Source organism: Budorcas taxicolor, chromosome 9 (genome assembly GCF_023091745.1).
Source record: "Budorcas taxicolor isolate Tak-1 chromosome 9, Takin1.1, whole genome shotgun sequence".
Classification (NCBI taxonomy): Eukaryota; Metazoa; Chordata; class Mammalia; order Artiodactyla; family Bovidae; genus Budorcas; species Budorcas taxicolor.
In genome coordinates, this window is record NC_068918.1 from 86,571,302 (window position 1) to 86,591,248 (window position 19,947).

At 46.1% G+C, this 19,947-nt stretch overlaps 1 protein-coding gene across 2 annotated transcripts in view; it reads right to left on the reverse strand.

The window, feature by feature from the left end:
• Nucleotides 1-1,022: 1,022 nt before the first annotated feature.
• The window catches only part of LOC128053310 (T-cell activation Rho GTPase-activating protein-like), an 86,579-nt gene continuing 67,654 nt past the window's right edge, over nt 1,023-19,947 (reverse strand). For both annotated transcript variants that reach the window (XM_052645810.1, XM_052645811.1), the window contains 10 exons: nt 10,318-10,359; nt 9,632-9,716; nt 9,490-9,543; nt 9,130-9,196; nt 7,696-7,859; nt 6,880-7,041; nt 6,313-6,422; nt 4,721-4,916; nt 3,870-3,984; nt 1,023-2,973 (listed from right to left, as the gene is read on the reverse strand). In XM_052645810.1, coding sequence (XP_052501770.1) covers nt 1,721-2,973; nt 3,870-3,984; nt 4,721-4,916; nt 6,313-6,422; nt 6,880-7,041; nt 7,696-7,859; nt 9,130-9,196; nt 9,490-9,543; nt 9,632-9,716; nt 10,318-10,359 — 2,248 coding nt within the window. In that variant the 3' untranslated portion in view covers nt 1,023-1,720. The remainder of the gene's footprint in view (nt 2,974-3,869; nt 3,985-4,720; nt 4,917-6,312; nt 6,423-6,879; nt 7,042-7,695; nt 7,860-9,129; nt 9,197-9,489; nt 9,544-9,631; nt 9,717-10,317; nt 10,360-19,947) is intronic.

The following is a 19,947-nucleotide window of genomic DNA, read 5'->3' on the forward strand; positions in this document are numbered from 1 at the left end:
CCTATCAGTCTAGAATAACGGAGTTGTTGTTCAGTTGCCCAGTCATGTCTGACCTTGCAACCCCAGGGACTGTAGCACGCCAGGTCTCTCTGCCCCTCACCATCTCCCAAAGTTTGCCCAGTTTCATGTCCATTGAGTCGGTGATGCCATCCAACCATCTCATCTTCTGTCTCTGCCTTCTCCTCCTGCCTTCAATCTTTCCCAGCATCAGGGTCTTCTCCTATTAGTCAGCTCTTTACATCAAGTGGCCAAAGTATTGGAGCTTCAGCTTCAGCATCAGTCCTTCCCATCAATGTTCAGTGTTGATTTCCTTTAGCATTGACTGGTTTGATCTCCTTGTCTCATTATTCAAGGAGAATAATGTAGTCAATAAATGCTTGTTTCTTTACAGTTTATTTATACTCACAGTTACGCACGTGGGCCTTCTCTGCTTGTGGAGAGTGGGGGCCATCTCCAGCTGCTGTGTGTGGGCTCCTCACTGCGGTGGCTTCTCTTGGTGCAGAGCACGGGCTCCAGAGCGCAGGCTCAGTAGTTGTGGTGCATGGGTTTAGTTGCTCCAAAACATGTGGGATCTTCCCAGACCAGGGATCGAACTTGTGTCCCCTGCATTGGCAGGTGGACTCTTATCCACTGTACCACCAGGGTGAAAGTGAAAGTGAAGTCGCTCAATCGTGTCTGACTCTCTGCGACCCCATGGACTATAGCCTACCAGGCTCCTCCGTCCAAAGGATTTTCCAGGCAAGAGTACTGGAGTGGGTTGCCATTTCCTTCTCCAGGGGATCTTTCCAACCCTGGGATCGAACCCAGGTCTCCTGCATTTTGGGCAGACGTAATAAATGCTGGTTGAGTGAACCAATGTATGAATGATTTTTCTGGTGGGTTTCTATGAACTGAGGGAGAGGAGGCAACATATCAGTAAAGAATGAACATGTTTACTTTGAAATAAGGAAGGCAATTTATTGTAGTGAGATAATATTGAAGTTTTACATACGACCGCCCCAATGCGTATGAAGTAATTTCCTCCATACTATCGGAGAAGATACCATTGAACTACAAAGAAACTCAAAGTGCTTGACATCAGTTAATGATGCATAATATAATGCATTTTCACTAACTTACCCAAATTTCGTATTAGACAGTTAAAGGACACATTGAAGTATTTTTCATGCATTGTTAACAACAACCTTTTTTTTTTCTTTTGCTGGAGTTTATAATGCCCTTTGATAACTCCAAACACTGAACTCTATTCCTTGAAGTCTGTTCCTTCCATCCTACTGAGGTGATTAGTTATCACAAAGCGGCTTATTAGAGGAAACTCCTAACAGAGACTTAGACGTTTTCTCCTAAGTGGAGTTTGTGGAAAATAAGAAACTTGGCGTGCCGTTTGAGGCAATGCCAAAAACAGAAAATATTATTTTTAGACACTAACCACTTAAAAAAAAAAACCCTCCAGGAGGCCAAGAACAGCAATGCAGTTTGGCGCAAGTTCACCAACAAATATATACACACGCATCTGCGTACATGTACCCAATGCCTTGTCTAGAATGCGTTTTATACATGTGCTACACATTGTACAAATCAGGCGCACAGAGTGCTGGTGTGCAGTTGTGTGGCTGTCCTCCCGGAGGAGGTCTCAAACACAACTTGCCAGAGGAGCTTATTCACGACTTTTCGGAAAACAAGTCTAAACGCAGTTCCCGTTGTGTACAGAGGGGCCCCGCTAGATGTAGGATTCCTTAGCGAACCGGAGCTGCTCCGCGTCAAACACGGGCTGGCTACACCGCCGGGCCAGGACGGCCTGCCTGCCCTTCTGCTGCGACTCGGACGCGGTTCTCAGCCGCTGCAGCTCGGATGTCCTGGGGACCGTCACCTGTCCTGCCGCGTCCCTAGGAGCGCAGTCCGGCAGGCTCTGCCTCCAGGTCTCCGTCCCTGGCCCCCGTCGGAGCCTGTCCGGGGGCTCCGGCCCGCGAATGTTTCTCGAGTCCCCGTGGGGGTGGGCAGGGAGGGGAGGCAGCAGCCCCGCGTCCAGGCTCAGCACGCGGGCCCTCAGGCTGCCCACCGTCTGGCCCCCGCGGGAGGCGAGCTCCAGCGCCTGGAGCCGCACGGCCTCCTCGTAAGAGGGGGGGCGGCCGGGGTGCCTCTGATCCACCAGCCGGAACACATCCTCCACCGAGAGGGTGTAGGCTCCCGAGTTAAAGCCCAGCGCGGCTTGGCCGAGGGCGTCCGACAGGCTTTCCTGGACGATCCGGCCGGCGAGCTGGCTTTCTTTCCTGGAACCTCGCTTCTCCTGGTCTTGGGGGCAGCCCTTGGACTTCGCGGCTCCAAAGCTGCGCGTTTTGGTCAGCACTCTTTGGTGAGAGGCGAAGGAGAATGACATGGAGTGTTTTTTAATTTCTCTGTTGGGCTTGCTTTTCTCAGCCTTGGTGAAAGACTGGTGTCTGGTGAAGAAGTTTCTTTGGGGGCTGGAAGGAGAGGCCAGGGGCGAGCTGTCGGAGAAAGCGTCCAGGGAGCCACTGGAGGCGGCTTTGGGGACCCGTGCGCACGGTGACACCGAGCCCTGAGTCGGGCTCTGCTCCCCCAGGTCCCGGGGTCTCTGGGCCGGGCCTTCGGCTGCAGGAAACACCTCCTCGGGAAACGGGTCCTCGGCAAAGCGGGAGGCTGCCTGGGCCACGGCGGTGAAGTCGTCCTGGCTTCTCGTGAGTTTCGGGTTTGCTCTTCTGCCCTCGAGGCACTCCGGGGAGGATGCAGCGCTGGGGTCCGAGTACCTCCGCTCAGGTTGCCCGAGGAAGCCCTTCAGTCTGGCCGTGGTGCTGACCATGGGCTCCCAAGGGCGCAGCGGGGCTCTGGGTTCCACGCCGCCAGCAGCCACTTCCGGGGGCCCTGGGGGCTGTGAGATCGGGGAGCCCGCAGGCTCCACGTCGTGGTCAGGGTCGTTGCTGTCGTAGGCTGAGTCGTTCTGCAGGGTCGACATGTCTGGGGGAAGGTAAGGGACAGTTGAGTTTTTGTTCAGTTCCTTTTAGAAATTCACTTTAGCACCGTCCACCCTACTAACATTAAGTATGGCACTAGGGAATTCGGTGAAGCTAAGCTAATTTGGGGCTTGTTATGAAAGACGACTGGCCACATTCAAGTCTTGTTTCTTTCCATGTCTACTATTTTGAGGTGGAGAAGATAAGTAGGAAAATGAAGAGAGAGGGGTTGGAGAGAGCGAAAAAATGAGAAAAGAGAGAAAACAGCGCTCCTCTGAAAATTTGTTGATCTTAGATTTAAAAGCTGATCCTTTGGATGGCTCTTTTCATTGGATCCATCCCCATTTTGGTGGTTCAGACTGTAAAGAACCTGTCTGCAAGGCAGGAGAACTGGGTTCGATTCCTGGGTTGGGAAGATCCCCTGGAGAAGGGAATGGTTCCCCACTCCAGTATTCTTGCTTGGAGAATTCCATGAACAGAGGAGCCTGGCAGGCTACAGTCCATGGGGTTGCAAAGAGTTGGACAGGACTGAGCAATTAACACTTTCACTTTCATCTCTATTTTAACAGACCCACATTAGACCCATATTCCATTGTGTGGAAACAAAAGTTTCTAACCCCAATCCTCTAGCCAAAGATTACTCTGTAAAAGAAGTTCTTCATGATTTAGAATAAGAAGGGGAAGGCGCCAGGCTGCAGCCTGAGGAAATAGTGCAGGAAAATTCAAGAGAAAAGTTTCCCTGCTTGATGACTTCCCTACAGACCTGTGTCTACTCTGATTTGGTGATGTGTGTTGCTAACTTCTTCAGATACCAGGGGTGCTGTACGTTACTGGGCTGGATTTGTAGCCAGGCATGAACTTGACCCCACAGTCAGAGTCAACTGAGAACACATTCCATACCTGAACTGTCCGTGTGTTCCAGGGAGTCATCAGAAGCAATTCTGGAATGTGCTGGAAAGTCTTCCCCAAATATTTCAAAGCAGTTATCGATGAGGAATTCCACCAGTGTCTTAACCTGTGAGGAGAAGTTAATAGCTTGTCAGCTTAATGAGATCTTTATTTATTTTTAATGGAAGAAGTTTACCAAGGGGGACACAGGGAGGGTCAGCAGTTAGGGAGGTGCCAAAATGGGCTTCCCTGGTGGCTCAGGTGGTAAAGAATCTGCCTGCAATGCAGGAGACCTGGGTTCAATCCCTGGGTTGGGAACATCCCCTGGAGAAGAGAATGGCTACCCACTCCAGTGTTCTTGCCTGGAGAATTCCATGGACAGAGGAGCCTGGTGGGCTACAGTCCATGGGGTCGAAAAGAGGCAGACACGACTGAGCAACCAACATTTTCACTTTCAAAATCAACATAACAGATGTTTACTGTGTCTGAAAGGAGCATTCAGAAAATTGGTAACAATCACCTTTGTGAAAATCATTTTTGAGATTATGCCTTTTAACTTTGTGAATTTAAAAAATGTATTACTTTAAAGTAACCAAAATGTTCATTAAAGGAGTTGCCCGGATTGGTAGCTGAACTGACAGAGCGTGATGCACAAAAAAGAGCAAGGTGAAAGGGCCTTTCCATTCTGGAAACCGCGGTGGAGACGGGCATCACTGTCCCCTGTCTCGTAGGATGATGACCTGGCTTTACCGGGTCTCATCCAGTGGATGCACCTGAGAGGGTGGACCTGGGGCCACAGCAGACCTCACTGCTTGGCTCTGACAAGCAGACGTCGAGTTTCTCAGAAATAGCCGGGCACAAACCTTATCGTTCAGGTCTCTCCGGGCTTCCAGCGATAGACTGTGCTCGTTTTCCGGGCTCAGCACGTTGGGTCCAATGCAGATGGCGAGATTGCTGGCATCCATCCGGTTGACCTCAGAGTTCTTGCTGATCACGTGCAGCACGGAGACCAGGTGCTTGAGCAGCAGGTGGTTGGGCCGCGGGAGCTTATCTGCAACCCTGGGATGGAGGTGGGGAAAGCTGGTTTTAGGGGAGGTTCATGGCCTATCTAGCTTGAGGGGAGCAAGTTGAAAGTTGCTGCCTGACCCAGGTTTCCTTTAAAATGAGGAAGGTCTGTTTTCACAAGAAATATTGTGAAACGCTCATTCAGTTACTTGCAGTGGCAACTGACAAGGAATGAATCAGTGAATCACAAGAGCTTGAAGCCCTATAAAACTGGCCTCTATGATCCTGACACCAGTAACACAGCCATTTACTCTTTACACAGATCTTAGATGACGAATCATTAACTCCTGCAGTAAACTTTAATACATTTTGAAAATCATTTTGTTGAGAAACCATTTAGCCATATAGAACGTCTTCCTGCTTCTAATACCGCAAGACTGGTTTTTCTAAAGAATACAATCATTTGCCTTTTTTTGAACTGTGCTCATCAAATGAAGAAGACACATTTTTTATACCATTCTGAGAAAGCTTTATGAAGAATAAATCAGTTTAGAAGAGCATGTTCATAAAAATAATGAGGTCAGCACTAAAAGGGCAACATTGGTACAATGACTAATAAATTAGAATTGTAAAGCCTCATATTTTCAAAAAAAGAAATGGTGGTTCTAACATAAGGATCATTTGTTTCTCATAAGATACTGTTAAGAAAGACCTTTGTGTCTATAAGCAGAAGTTTATTGTGGTAATCTCAGGATTCTTATTTTGGGACAGACACACTAATGCCTTCAGTTCAATAAATATGTCATTGATAATACTTAGCCATGTGAGACAATTATCATATATAGACACACTTTCATAGGATTTGGCAAAAGTGCTGATATTGTGAAGTTAGGTGTGTAACATTTTCTAGGCACTAACAGGTCACACTTTCATTTCTATATGGTATTGTTTCTGCTGCTGTTGGAATTTATTTTTATGGAGTTTTCATTTTGGTTGATTATAAGAATATGAAATAAATACACTATGGAATTTTGTCAACAAACAAGCCCTTGCAGACTGTTTACTAAGGGATGTTTTATGGGAGAATTGTTGCTTTGCATGAAATCAGTGTGGACAGGTGAAGAAGATCCCAAGTTCCTACATGTTAGCCTGCTCCGAGGCTTTCATCTGTGAGTTTATTTCATAGCTTCTTGAACTACTTATATTTTTAGACTCCCCACCTGTTGGGATTTGTGAGTACTGAAGTTCACTTTCTACCTTTTGACAGAGGTGCCTCCTTTCATTTGGCTAAAAAAAAACTACTTTTTAAACATTTCCAGGATACCTTTAGATTTGTATTCTAGGAGTAGGTGAGTGATTCCACTCGAATTCCTTCAATGTTGCAACATACATGAAACACTCTGACAGTTCGATGAGGAACCCCTGGGCGGAGATTGCATGGGTGACTTACTGTTTCAGGGCCTCTATCCGGTCCTCCTCGCTCTGCTTGGCCAGGGCTCCCATCCACTCCTCAAACAGGTCACAGGACAGGAGCTTCAGCGGAATACTTCTGAGGAAGTCCTGGAGGGAGGAAGGGGACCGTTCATGTTACATAACACACTGCCATCCTAACTTCTGTCTCATTGGTCCCCTCTCAGGAGTCTGTGCCCTTCCTGCCTGCATCCAATGAGCCTGAAGTCTCCCCCCAGCTTGTCTCTCAGCAACTTTCCTAACAACGGGCATGGTTAAGGCCACCAGCCAAGGGGCCACCAGACTCAGGGGAACAGACTTGGCTGTGGGACAGTCCAAGAGCCTGTTCTCAGATAAATTTGGGAAGAAGTACAATACTTCTTGGTTGGAATCTGGGATCACAGAAACAGAGATGCTGATACAAATAAATGAAGGCTTCACTAAAACAGTTCAACTCCACGATCAGTTGCCTTTGCTGTGTGGGGCGAAGAGCCCGTTTCTCATTCCCTGAGAGTCAGTGTGTCAGAGCCCATCAGCTTGTTGTTTGGCATGGGTGCTGGGGACCCACCTTGAGGACCACCGCCAGGAGGTGCACAGGGAGGCTTCTCAGGTCCACCATGTTTCCGGAGCTGAGCTCCTCCTTCAGCTCTTTGCGGGCTTTCTCGTTGGCTGCTTTCCTGAATATTCCTTCAGTGGAAGGGCCTTTCAGGCATAGAATAGTGAGAATATCCTAAAGGGAAGGGGTATAGAAATAGGAAATTGTTACCCGTGGTTTGAAGACGCATGTTGCTGCTACCAATAGAGGAAAAATCTGTATTTCGGTAGGAGAAAGAATTTAAATAGTGGACATGAACAGAGCTAACTTTACCTGCTATACAATATCCTCTCCATAAAAGTTAGTTCTCCGGGATACTAAGACAGTCTTAACAAGAGTTTCCTTTCAGTCCAGTTGCTTTCAACCATCTCTCGACCCTGCCGTTTTTCTAAGAGCAGGTACGTTGGGAGAGCTGGAATTTGCACAGCCTAAAATGATTTTGGGCGTCCCTCCTCTCAAGTCATTCCATGTAAACACTGGATGTCTGATCACAAACTCCATGAATCTGTTGGTTTTTCAGAAGCTACACATTTTCAGCCTTCTTCACTCCATTAAGTCAGAAGGATGGAGGGACCATTGGCCTGAGCTCATTGGCAAATACAACTAATTTCTATAATGTAAGCCATCATGTGTCCTCCTGACTGCATTCTTAGGTGGGAACACCATTTCCAAACGTGGGGAAAAAACTGAAAACCTCACCCCAACAAGTTTAGCATGAGAAAGCCACTCAGGTTTCCCGAGGACTTTTCACAGAAAACTGAAGTAGGTTCTGGGTGAACGTGTGCCTACCTGAATGGGTCCTGGGAGCGTGTTGTCACTGCAGATGGCTGACAAGGGCTGATCGAAAAGGGATGTCTTCAATTCTGGCTCCGAAGCTGCAGAAACATCTGATGAAGAAGAAAGCCTTCTCATGAGAAAGAGCCAGTTAGACACCTTCTTTCTCTTCTTGATTTCTACGGCCAAGCAAACAAGGCAAAGAGAAATTAGATTAACATACTGATAAGCAAGGAAGGATCCACCTAACACAACAGATACTGTCATTTATGGTTTGCCATGTGGGAGAAACCGTTTTGAAAAACTCAGGAAGCAAAGGGTGTGAACCTTAATCTAGAAAAATCAACCCAGAAAACAACCACATTGTTACCAGGGCAACCAGCCCCTCAACAGCAACACCAAGGTTCCTCAAAGTCTCCACCTTTCCTGTTTTTACTCTTTACCAGCTGTTTGCTATAGAAAATGAGCAAAGCCTAACTAGGCAGGTCATAAACAACCATCTTAACATATTGACCTTAATAACCACGGTGGCTAGTTGGTGGCTATTTCTGATGTGAAAGAGATTATTTTAATTCCTCCTCTGACTAGTGAAGAAAACGAAACTTACAGCAAGTGACTTGCTCAAAACCATTTTGAAGGCTCTAGGCTGGGCGGGCTGTTAAACCTCAGCGGTCACGCTAGCACCCACCACTAGAGGGAGCTAGTCCGTCTGCAGTCAGCTGCAGGGTTTTCCCAGTGGATGTGTTAGGAAAGAGCAGGGAGGTTAGAACCTAGACCTGGCAATTGGAAATGCTCAGGAAAAAATTTCCAGGATAATCTGTCCTTGCAAAATCCTGAAGATGTCTGCACAATGGGTATAACCACTCATGAGTTTACTTCTTTCTCTGTTTTCCTCTCTCTCCTTTTTTTTTTCCTAATTAAAAAAAAAAAGCTATACTTTCTAAATGCATTAGCACATGTTTCTATACTTTTCATACAGGCCAGTGAAGGGGATGGATAGAGAATTGGCTTGTCCTTACAGTTCAAGAGAACTGGGTCAGGGTTACATTACTACGCAATGAGTTGTGGAAAAAATTGACTGAACGGCGGGTTCTTTGGGATTTAAGACAGCAACAGTTGCTTTGTGTGCTCTTAGAATTATTCTCCATTAGAGGAGGGTGAGAGTGGAAACGTATGCACACTTTAATTGTCAGAACAGAGTGGCCAGGAGATCTGTAACCCCACGAAGACCCCTCTGGATGGGGAGACGTTGACTTGAGGAAGGATCTTTTCCTCAGAGCACTTGCTGTCTAGTGAGCTGGAGCCTTCCTGCCATGCAAGGGTTAATGTTCTGTGGTCTTTAAGAGAACACTTCGAAAAAAAATCCCTAGTAAAGCACTGTGGTTTGGCAAACCAAGAACACTGGTTGTTAGCATTTACATAAAAGATCAGTGTGTTTTCAAAACTCACCAATTAGCTGGCAAATATTATCTTCACTCTCACATGATGCCAACAGAGGATGTTCCTTGATATTACCCTAAAAATATATTTAATTAAAATTAATGATTGAAGAAATCTGCCTAGTCTTTCCCCACAAAATATATTCACCAATTTATTCATATCAACAGTTAGTAGTCCATTAATTTTTTTCAGAATCAATATTAATATCTTGCTTATCATGACGCAAGATCTCAATTAATATTAGTGTTTACTACAACTTATCATGTTGATTTTCTATTCTGATAACTAAACAACATGCATGATATTCAATCAAAACAAAGTTTTCTATCTCATAGTGCAGATAAAAAGTTTGAAAAGCAGCTTTCTTACCTCTGATTGACATTCAATTAATGTGTCCATATCACAGGCATTTAGTGTTTTTGACTACAAGAGAAAAGAAGTCAAATTAGGTAAACATCTTTGACCCTCGCCGTGAGAAAGTCCGAGGCAGCAGTGTAAGAGGGGCACATACGGCATGACAGCTGCTTGTCAGCTTCATTGGAGTTCGGGCTGACGGTCCGGTGATGAATTTTGCTCCTGGGTGGCCTTGGCTTTGTCTACGAAAAATCATTCGGGAAAGAGTGAGGAGGAAATACGGAACGCAATGGCCAGTTGCAGCCCCACTCTGCCAAAACACAAAGTCTGAAACTACTAGTTAGAGAAGTGTTCCTTTAAAGTCAGTTATGTGATACCAGATGTCTTACGCTATTAAACACAGCATCTGAACACACTACTTTCTAAAAGCTTTACACCTGACATCTTCATCACGCCAAACGTTGCTTCTCATTTATTAAGTTCCCATCAGGAGATAATCTGAGTAACAGCTAGCATGACAACTAACATTTTGGGAGGAGAGTTCACTATGTGCCAGGGCACTGTGTTAAGGGCTCTGCACAGATTTTCTCATGTAACCTGAAAAGGGAAAACAATGGATCCCCAGGACGCTGCTTATGGCAGACATAAAACAAAGATAACATGTACAGAATTCCTAGAGCCCCCGAAGTGCTGGCTTCCCATGAAAGCAAAGCTGTCTGAGTTTACTCTTCATAACACTATGTGTTGCATAGTGCAGGGTGAAACCCATTTTTGTTGGATACGATCTCAAAGCCCAGTGAGCCCGCCAGGCAGCTGCGTGTCAGGCCGATTTATGGTACTTACCCTCGGAGGGCCTCCAGCCAGACTTCTTTTACCTCCCGTGAACTGTGGAAAATTGGAAAAATAACATGACACTCTGCTCCTACTAATCCAGTGTGAGCGAGGAGACTGAATGGCTCTAACTTCACGTGTTCTGCATTATAAGGGAGAAGGGGCGGGCAGGTGGAAATGTTACTGAGACCGGAAAGAGCATCATGGGCTGTGGCCTGGGCCAGACACTGCAGAGCTCTCACTTCCTCATTTCTTTTAGGGCAGCTCTGGTTCTTTTTTTTTCTTCTTCAACTTCAAAGTCCAACATCTGTAAACCACTGAGAGTGGAAAAGATGACATACGGCCATAGGTGAAGGCTCTGATTCATCTCACAGGTGGGATGTGTGAATAAGAAATTGTGTTATTCTGTACGTAAACATCGTCATATTTTCTAAAGTGATCATTTCAGGTGCCCTTTATTTTGGTATCCTGTTTGGGTGTGGTCTCCCCACCCATCCACGGTCTCCTCTGTTCATCGGTACATTGATAAGCACCCTCTAGCTGTGGGATGTGGTCCCTCCAAGAAAGTCAAGACATGCTGCCTCTTTTGAAACACAGTCATCATCCAAAGCCAGGTCAGTTTCCTTTGGGATTATGACGAGTCCACCAGAGCAGGCTGTCTACATGTTAACCTCTTCCTTAACTCAGTACTTAAGTCATAGTCAGATCAGCTCTAATTCTGACGTGGGAGGAAAATGATCTCCTTTGATTGGACATTTGAAAGTAGAAAGGAGATGGTGAATTTCATTTGTGGATCCGACCTTCTGGATGAAAGAGAATCTGTGGTCTTTCCTACGGCTTAGGCTATATATAAAGTGACTCAAATACCCTGGCAACAGAATGGATACATACAGTGTGATGCATTTTCACACAGTGGAGTCCTACAGAGTCCTGAGAATGAGTAGTCTACAACTACGCTCAATGACATGACTGGGTTTCAGAAAATAATGTTGAGTGAAAGAGGCCAGACGTAAAAGAGTGTACCTTGCACGCCGAGCCCCAAAATAGCAAAATTAATCTGTGTTATTAGAAGCCAGCATGGCATTTCTGTAGGGCTGGGTAGTGACTCTGAGGGGGTCAGAGAGGGTCCATCTCTTGACTCCAAGGAGGGTCCCACCTCTTGGTCTGGTTGTTGTGGTTGTTCAGTTGCTAAGTCATGTCTGACTCTTTGCAACTCTATGGACTGTAGCCCGCCAGGCTCCTCTGACCTGGAAACTCTGGCAAGAAGAGTGGAATGGGTTGCCATGCCCTCCTCTAAGAGATCTTCCTGATTGAGGGATTGAACCCACGTCTCTTACATCTCCTGCATTGTCAGGAAGGTTCTTTGCCACTAGCATCACCTGCTGCCGCTGCTAAATCGATTCAGTCGTGTCCGACTCTTAGGGATCCCATGGACTGTAGCCCCCCAGGCTCCTCTGTTCATGGAATTTCCCAGGCAAGAATACTGGAGTGGGTTGCCATTTCCTTCTCCAGGTTCTTCCCAACTTAAGAATCAAACCTGCGTCTCTTATGTCTCCTGCATTGGCAGGGGGGTCCTTTACCACTAGTGCCCCCTGGGGTGCACCCGGGAAGCCCCGATCTCCAGGAGTTTGCTCAAATTCTATTAAGTCAGTGATGCTATCTAACCATCTCATCCTCTGTTGCCCCCTTCTCCTCCTGCCCTCAATCTTCCCCAGCATCAGGGTCTTATTTCCAATGAGCTGGCTCTTGGCATCAGGTGGCCAAGGTATTAGAGTGTCAGCTTCAGCATCAATCCTTCCAATTCAAGACTGATTTCTTTTAGGATTGACTGGTTTGGTCTCTCTGCAGTCCAAGGGACTCTCAAGAGTCTTCTCCAGCACCACAGTTCAAAAGCATCAATTCTTTGCTGCTCATTCTTCTTTACGGGCCAACTCTCACATGTACATGTCTACTGGGAAAATTGTACCTTTGACTATACAGACAAAGTGATGTCTCTGCTTTTAAAGATGCTGTCTAGGTTGGTCATAGCTTTCCTTCCAAGGAGCAAGCATCTTTTAATTTCATGGCTGCAGTCAGGATCCACAGTGATTTTGGAGCCAAGAAAATAAAATCGGTCACTGCATCCACTTTTCCCCCTTCTATTTGCCATGAACTGGATGCCATGATCTTAGTTTTTTGAATACTGAGTTTTTAGCCAGCTTTTCACTCTCTTTCACCCTCATCAAGAGACTCCTTAGTTCCTCTTCATTTTCTGCCATTAGACTGGTATCATCTGCATTATCTGAGGTTCTTGATATTTTTCGTGGCAATCTTGAGTCCAGCCAGTGATTCATCCAGCCTGGCATTTTGCATTATGTACTTTGAGTGTAAGTTAAGAAGGGTGAAAATATAAAGCCTTGATGTAATCCTTTCCCAGTTTTGAACCAGGTAGTCAGTTGTTTCAAGTCTGGATCTAACTGTTGCTTCTTGACCTGCATACAGGTTTCTCAGCAGACAGGTAGGGTGGTCTGGTATTCCCAGCTCTTTAAGAATTTTCCACAATTTGTTGTGATCTATATAGTCAAGGCTTTAGGGTAGCCAATGAAGCAGAAACAGATGTTTTTCTAGAATTCCTCATTTCTCCATGATCCAATGAAAGTTGGGAATTTGATCTCTGGTTCCTCTGCCTTTTTGAAACCCAGCTTGTGCATCTCGAAGTTCTTGGTTCACATACTACTGAAGCCTAACTTGAAGGATTTTGAGCATAACCTTGCTAACATGTGAAATAAGCGCAATTGTATGGTATTTGTAACATTCTTTGGCATTGCCCTTCTTTGGGATTAGAATGAAAACTGACGTTTTCCAGTTCTGTGGCCACTGCTGAGTTTTCCAAATTTGCTGGCATGTTGAGTGCCGCACTTTAACAGCATCATCTTTTAGGACTGAAGCTGGTGCTGCTAGTCTTAAGTGTACATTTCTGTATGTTTGTTACCCTTCAACAAAAAGTTGACAAATACCTAAACTTAATTCATTATTAACACCTGAAATTCTCAGCCTTTTTCATATGGATAGTACTATTGTCTTTATACTGAAAGGAGGTCATGACGAGGCACACTTTGAGAAACTGAAGCACAGAGCTGTTAAAATTTGCCCCCTAACTCGATGTCTCGGGGGGTGACCTCAGGATGGAGTTGGTGTCTAGGTTTCCAGCTGGAGGCACCCTCTCTTAAAACTGCCAGGGTTCACACAGCACTCCTACCACAACTGCAGATGCTACTGCTCTCTCAGCCTCCCGTTCCCCTTAGAAAACTCTGGAATGAACTCACTGATTTCAATTTACTCCTACAAAAAAGGGCATTATGGTGGCTCAGTGGTAAAGAATCCGCCTGCCAATGCAGGAGATACAACAGTCGTGGGTCTGAACCCTGGGTTGGGAAGATCTCCTGGAGGAGGAGGAAATGACAGTCCACTCCAGTATTCTTGCCTGGAAAATTCCATGGACAGAGGAGCCTGGTGGGGGGGCTACGGTCCATGGGGTCACAAGGAGTCCGACACAATGAAGCACAGCACAGGATGCTATCCTATCCTCGAGTCAGGAAGTGGTAGGTACTCAATAATAAATACATTTACTTTTGAAGCAGTCACATAGAGTATTACTACTATTTATATGTGTGTGTTTTATGAATTTTTCATTGGATACTTTTTAAAGTTATTCTAAGAAACTTCATGTTGGCACTGCTCTTACAACCAAACCATCCAGCCTCAACGGACATATTTCCTTTTTTTAAAAAAAACGAAGACCATATTTTTTTCCTCCTCTTTACAGCTGTTATGTTATGCCCTATGCCCCACATTCTACCAGTGATTTAAAACCTTTTTTTTTTCCTCTTGCCATGGGATTATATGTTGTTTGTTTTTGGCTGCACTGCACAGCATGTGGGATTTTAGTTCCTTGACCAGGGATCAAACGCAGGCCCTCAGCAGTGGAAGCGCAGATTCTTAACCATTAGACCACCAGGGAAGTCCTCATATTCAAAAGCAGATGAATCTAGAATCCGGATATATAAAATTTTTTAAAAAAAGCATTTTGAAAGTTGGTTGCTCTAGTGAGAGACGGGTGAGGGAATCGTGGACCCACATTTTGCCTTTTCTGACAAGCCCAAGCTGGGGCTCAAAGACTCATGTTATTAGAGGTTCTCAAAGTGCATTCAGGGACCCCTGGAGCCCTTTCAGCAGAGTCCACAAAGTCAAACTATTTTGTAACAATGATATGGGATGTTTTGATAGCTATGGGAATGCAGGCTTGCATTTTCCTGTGTTTTAAATTTTTCTCAGTTTTCATTTCTCCTAAGATACGTATGGGTAGATATAACTTAGATAAATCAGAGAGCTTTAGAGTTGTCAATAATTTTGTAAAGTTTTCCTGAGACTAACAGAGTTTGAGAACAGCCAATATCCATCATATCTTTCCATGTGAGAAAATTCCACATACGTGTCTTGTTTACCTGTTATCTTCACTCCGCTGCTGCTAAATTGCTTCAGTCGTGTCCGACTCTGTGCGACCCCATAGATGGCAGCCCACCAGGCTCCCCCGTCCCTGGGATTCTCCAGGCAAGAACACTGGAGTGGGTTGCCATTGCCTTCTCCAATGCATGCAAGTGAAAAGTGAAAGTGAAGTCGCTCAGTCGTGTTCGACTCAGTCCACCAGGCAAGAGTGCTGGAGTGGGGTGCCATTGCCTTCTCCATAGCCATTTTCAAACGCAAATCCTTGCCAAGGTGCGCCGTCCGATGGTCCATCGCTCCTCATTGCACGTTTTCTGTTAGCGGCTCGACAAGTCTTAGAGGGAGGACAGGATTCTCTCCTGCTCACTTTCATCTGCAGCTCTGTGATTCTCCACGTTTCCCACGATGCCTCTGTGTTGGCAGCTGCCCCAGGGTGGTCCTCACCCCCTTGCCTCCTCTTCCGAGTCTTGTGTCCCTTATGGTGGTCACTTCACTACACTTACTCGCAGTTCTCCTAATGACACAAATGTCCTATATATAAACTCTAAACTCAGCCATCGACATATGAAAAATGAGGAAGCTGGATATAAGAGAAGTGCTATTTCTCTTTGGATGTGTCATTTAAAACTTTGTGAATTTTTAAATGAAATTTGATTGTTGCTGGGGGGGTTATATATATATTTTCATGTAGAGGATCATGTCTTTAAATTTATTATGAATTAGCGAATCTATTATTATAAGAAACACATATGAGCATGTCCATTACGTGTTTCAGTAACAACTCTTTTGAAAACACAGAATGTGTTTGTTAATTATGTTGTGATAACTTTGGGCCTTTTTAAAAGGAAGAAAATGCTTAAAATGCAAATGCTATAAATTATATTCAATTCTGTTTTCTCCTTCTTCTCCACTTTTTTCCTCTTCTTCTTTTGGAGACTGAATTATGGGACTAGACACGGATATTTACTGACCCTGAATCAGAGTTTTAAGTGAGCAATGAATTTAACGTTCTGCTCATATCCCGATGTTTTTATGTTTGCAGCACCCCCTCCAAATTGTCTCTTTGACACTGTTCTTGAGGTCTTCTCTTTCTGAGGGCATTCCTACTCCTGAGGAAGCCATTCCCTGATTCAGCAGAAGGCTCCTGGCTATGTCAGAGTGAAACCTGTCCCCTCTCCTGTAAACCTTCCCTGTTTTAAATCCCATTCTCTCCTGGGATATAGGGGCTTCCAGCTCCTTCTATTCAACCCCTGCTGCCCCCACGCCTCCCACCCCCAAAACAGACCAAGACCCTTCTCAGTAGGCAACGTTCTTGCATGACATCCATCATCAGCTCTGCATTCTAACAGTTCAAGGCTAAAGGGAGGGCTGGTGAGACGCTTACTGAACACCTACTACGTGCACTGTATTGTCCCAGGCATTTTCAGACACCTCATCTGACATCATCTTTAGAACAACACCGAGCAGTCACCCCTCCTGTCTTACAGCTGAGTCACTTGGGGCTCCTTGTGTCAGTTCATTTACCCAAGTTCACTCTGTTGAACCTGGGTCTCTGGATACTAAGGCCAGTAGTCTTTCCATGATTTCCCTTAAGGACAATCCTTCAAGGGCTTCATTTATCAGTGGAAACGAGATGTCTAGACCCAGTATACTGATATAGACCAGACGAATCCAGGTGCATCCCTATGGGGAGCTCTTACCTAGCAGACAGAGTCAGATTTAGGACATTGTCCTGAAACTTCAAAATCTCCTTCCGTCAGTTTCATTAGTAATAATCAATTGAATACAATTTGAGGGGCTTCCCTCATAGCTCAGTTGGTAAATAACCTGCCTTCAATGCAGGAGACCTAGGTTTGATTCCTGGATTGGGAAGACCCCTTGGAGAAGGAAACGACAACCCACTCCAGTATTCTTGCCTGGAAAATCCCATGGACAGAGAAGCCTGGCAGGCTACAGTCCATGGGATCGAAAGAGTCGGACACGACTTAGCGGCTAAACCACCAGAATACAATTTACATCATCTTAAAAAAAATGCATAGCACCAAAGGCTCAGTGACCTACAGAAACAGTTCCATAGACAGATTAGCATTTTTCATTTGTCTATAATTCTTCCATCAGCCAACAACATCCTATTTTAGTGAAGTTAGTAGTCAGTATGTCAAAAGAAGGGGCTTCCCAAGTGGCGCAGTGGTAAGGAATCCATCTGCCAATTCAGGAGACACAAGAGACGCAGGTTTGATTCCTGAATCAGGAAAATTCCCTGGAGTAGGAAATGGCAATCTGCTCCCGTATTCTTGTCTGGAGAATCCCATGGACAGAGGAGCCTGGCTGGCTACAGTCCATGGGGTTGCAAAGAGTCGGACACCACTGAGCACACACACTCCCACATCTCAAAGGAAGAGTGAATTAGAGCCCTGGCAATTGCAAGTAGTAATGTGTTTTGGCTCTTCTTATAGACTGGACCGTTGATGGGGAGCCAAGTGGGAAGGGCCATTTTCCATGCCCCTGGAAGAGTCTGACAGTCATCATCCAAACAACAGGTAAGTTTTGTAACTGATGGAAAGCTGCATCAGCAGGTGGTCCTGGTGGTGACGGAGGAGATGACCACCTCACCCACCGTGCGTGCTGCCCCTCTCGACACGTGGCTCCCACTGTGCAAACCAAGTAGGAAGGGCCAGGTCCTACACCACTGATTCTGAAAATCTCAGAGTATGTTTGACTGCGGCTTCTCTGGACAAGAGTTGAAACATCTGTGAATAACTTGTGAAATCTGGAAGGGCTTCCCTTGTGGCTCAGCTGGTAAAGAATCCACCTGCAATGCGGGAGACCTGAGTTTGATCCCTGGGTTGGGAAGATCCCCTGTAGGAGGAAAAGGCTACCCACGCTCGTATTCTGGCCTGGAGAATACCATGGACTGTATAGTCCATGGAGCAGCAAAGAGTTGGACACCACTGAGCGACTTTCACTTCACTGTCAGAAAACAACCAAAAAAGAAAAGATCATTTTCACTCTCTCCATAGTCTTATAATTTCTTTCAGAAAGCATGTTCTTACCCTGCATGGCAAGAGTTGGAAAGGAACTTAACACGGAACATGTTAAGTCAGAACATGGGAAGGAACTTAAACGGCTTTTGCTAGCAAGCAGAAATAGACAGGGAGACCTGGCGTGCTGCAGTCCATGGGGTCGCAAAGAGTCAGATATGACTGAGTGACTGAACAACAACAAGAAATAGGCAAGACAGGCAGGCCGGTTGAAGAAACACATAAAGATGATCCTTGTGTTAGGATGTTTATTGCTTAGCTCATGGTCACGAACGATTTTTTTCTCCCAAGAACTTGTTCTGTTTTTACTGGGCCAAGTGTCTAAAGGCAATAAACTTCGTGATGGAGTCAAGCTGAGTGCGTATTTTTGGGTGTTATGAGAGCACTCAGGTTTCTTCCTGCTGCTCCAGGCTGACTCTTGATACCCCTTCATGAAGGCTGTTACTACTCCCGTCCTGACAGCTGTGACCAAGACTTACGAGTCATTCACCCCATATTTTCCAGAGGGGCTGTGCAGTGTTACCCATCTTGCCATGGAAACGACCACTTGAGAACCAGTCTTTCCATTCTAAGCTCCACAACCTGTCATGTTTTAGCCACAGAATCTTGTTATTCCCTAGAAAGTACACTACACTTTTCGTCCCTTGGACAGCAAGGAGATCAACTCTGAATGTTCATTGGAAGGACTGATGTGGAAGCTCAAGCTCCAATACTTTGGCCACTTACGACTTATTGGAAAAGATCCTGATGCTGGAAAAGACTGAAGGCAAAAGGAGAAGGGGGCGGCAGAGGATGAGATGGTTGGATGGCATCACCAACTCAACGGACATGAGTTTGAGCAAACTCCAGGAGATAGTGAAGCACAGGGAAGCCTGGCGTGCTGCAGTCCATGGGGTCGCAGAGTCGGACACGACTAAACGGCTGAACAGCAGCAATGGTGCGGTCCTCCCGCCGCCCTGAGGTGAAGCTCTCCCCTCCCTGGAAGGCTGCTCACCACAGCCTAGTGGAAGCCTCTCGTTCCCTCCGAGTCCAGCTCAAGCCCCGTCTCCCTAAGATGCATCCCACAGACCCTTGCAGAAGGGATCAAGCTTCCTTCCCTGGTTCTGCAGGTGATCACCCTGCATCTCCAGAAACCAGGGGCCAACCTCCGCCTTCTGTCAAGTGCCCTGAACAGTGCATGGTACAGAGCAGGCGTTTATACACTTCTATTACCTCCCACAACAAAATTCTGTTACTACATGAAAACAATTAAATCTTGCTCTATGTTTATTGGGGTTGAAAGGTGTTACTCGGCCTCTTTCTCCTCTCTGTCGTGAAGCGACAGTGACGGGGCAGTGCTTAATGCTTAAGACCTTAAGGATGTCTGCTCCTGGCAGGTCTGGCCATCATGACTGGCTGGTTGACGTTGACACCTGCTCTTTAGAATAGGCCGGCAGACTTTCTGGTTTTGGCTGAGGTAAGGAGGCCTCACCTGAGACAGGTTTGAGACAGCAGGGCTCAGCGTCTGGGTGCTGACTGTGTCGGTGAACTTGGAGGGCACAGTCACGACTGTCTCATCACCTCCCACCCTCCACCGACCGAAGCCTCACTCCTCTGGGGGCAGGAAATCCTGCGATGTTTCCTCTCAGATCCTCTGACTTCCCCTGCCCCGGAGCCATCTAGTCAAGGCTATGGTTTTTCCTGTGGTCATGTATCGATGTGAGAGTTGAACTACAAAGAAAGCTGAGCGCCGAAGAATTGATGCTTTTGAACTGTGGTGTTGGAGAAGATTCTTGAGAGTCCCTTGGACTGCAAGGAGATCCAACCAGTCCATCCTAAAGGAGATCAGTCTTGAATATTCATTGGAAGGACTCATGCTGAAGCTGAAACTCCAATACTTTGACCATCTGATGTGCAGAACTGACCCATTGGAAAAGACCCTGATGCTGGGAAGGATTAAAGGCAGGAGGAGAAGGGGACGACAGAGGATGAGATGGCTGGATGGCATCACTGACTCAATGAACGTGAGTTTGAGTGAACTCCGGGAGTTGGTGATGGACAGGGAGGCCTGGCATACTGCAGTCCATGGGGTCACAAAGAGTCAGACACGACTGAGAAACTGAACTGAACTGGCCCTGGG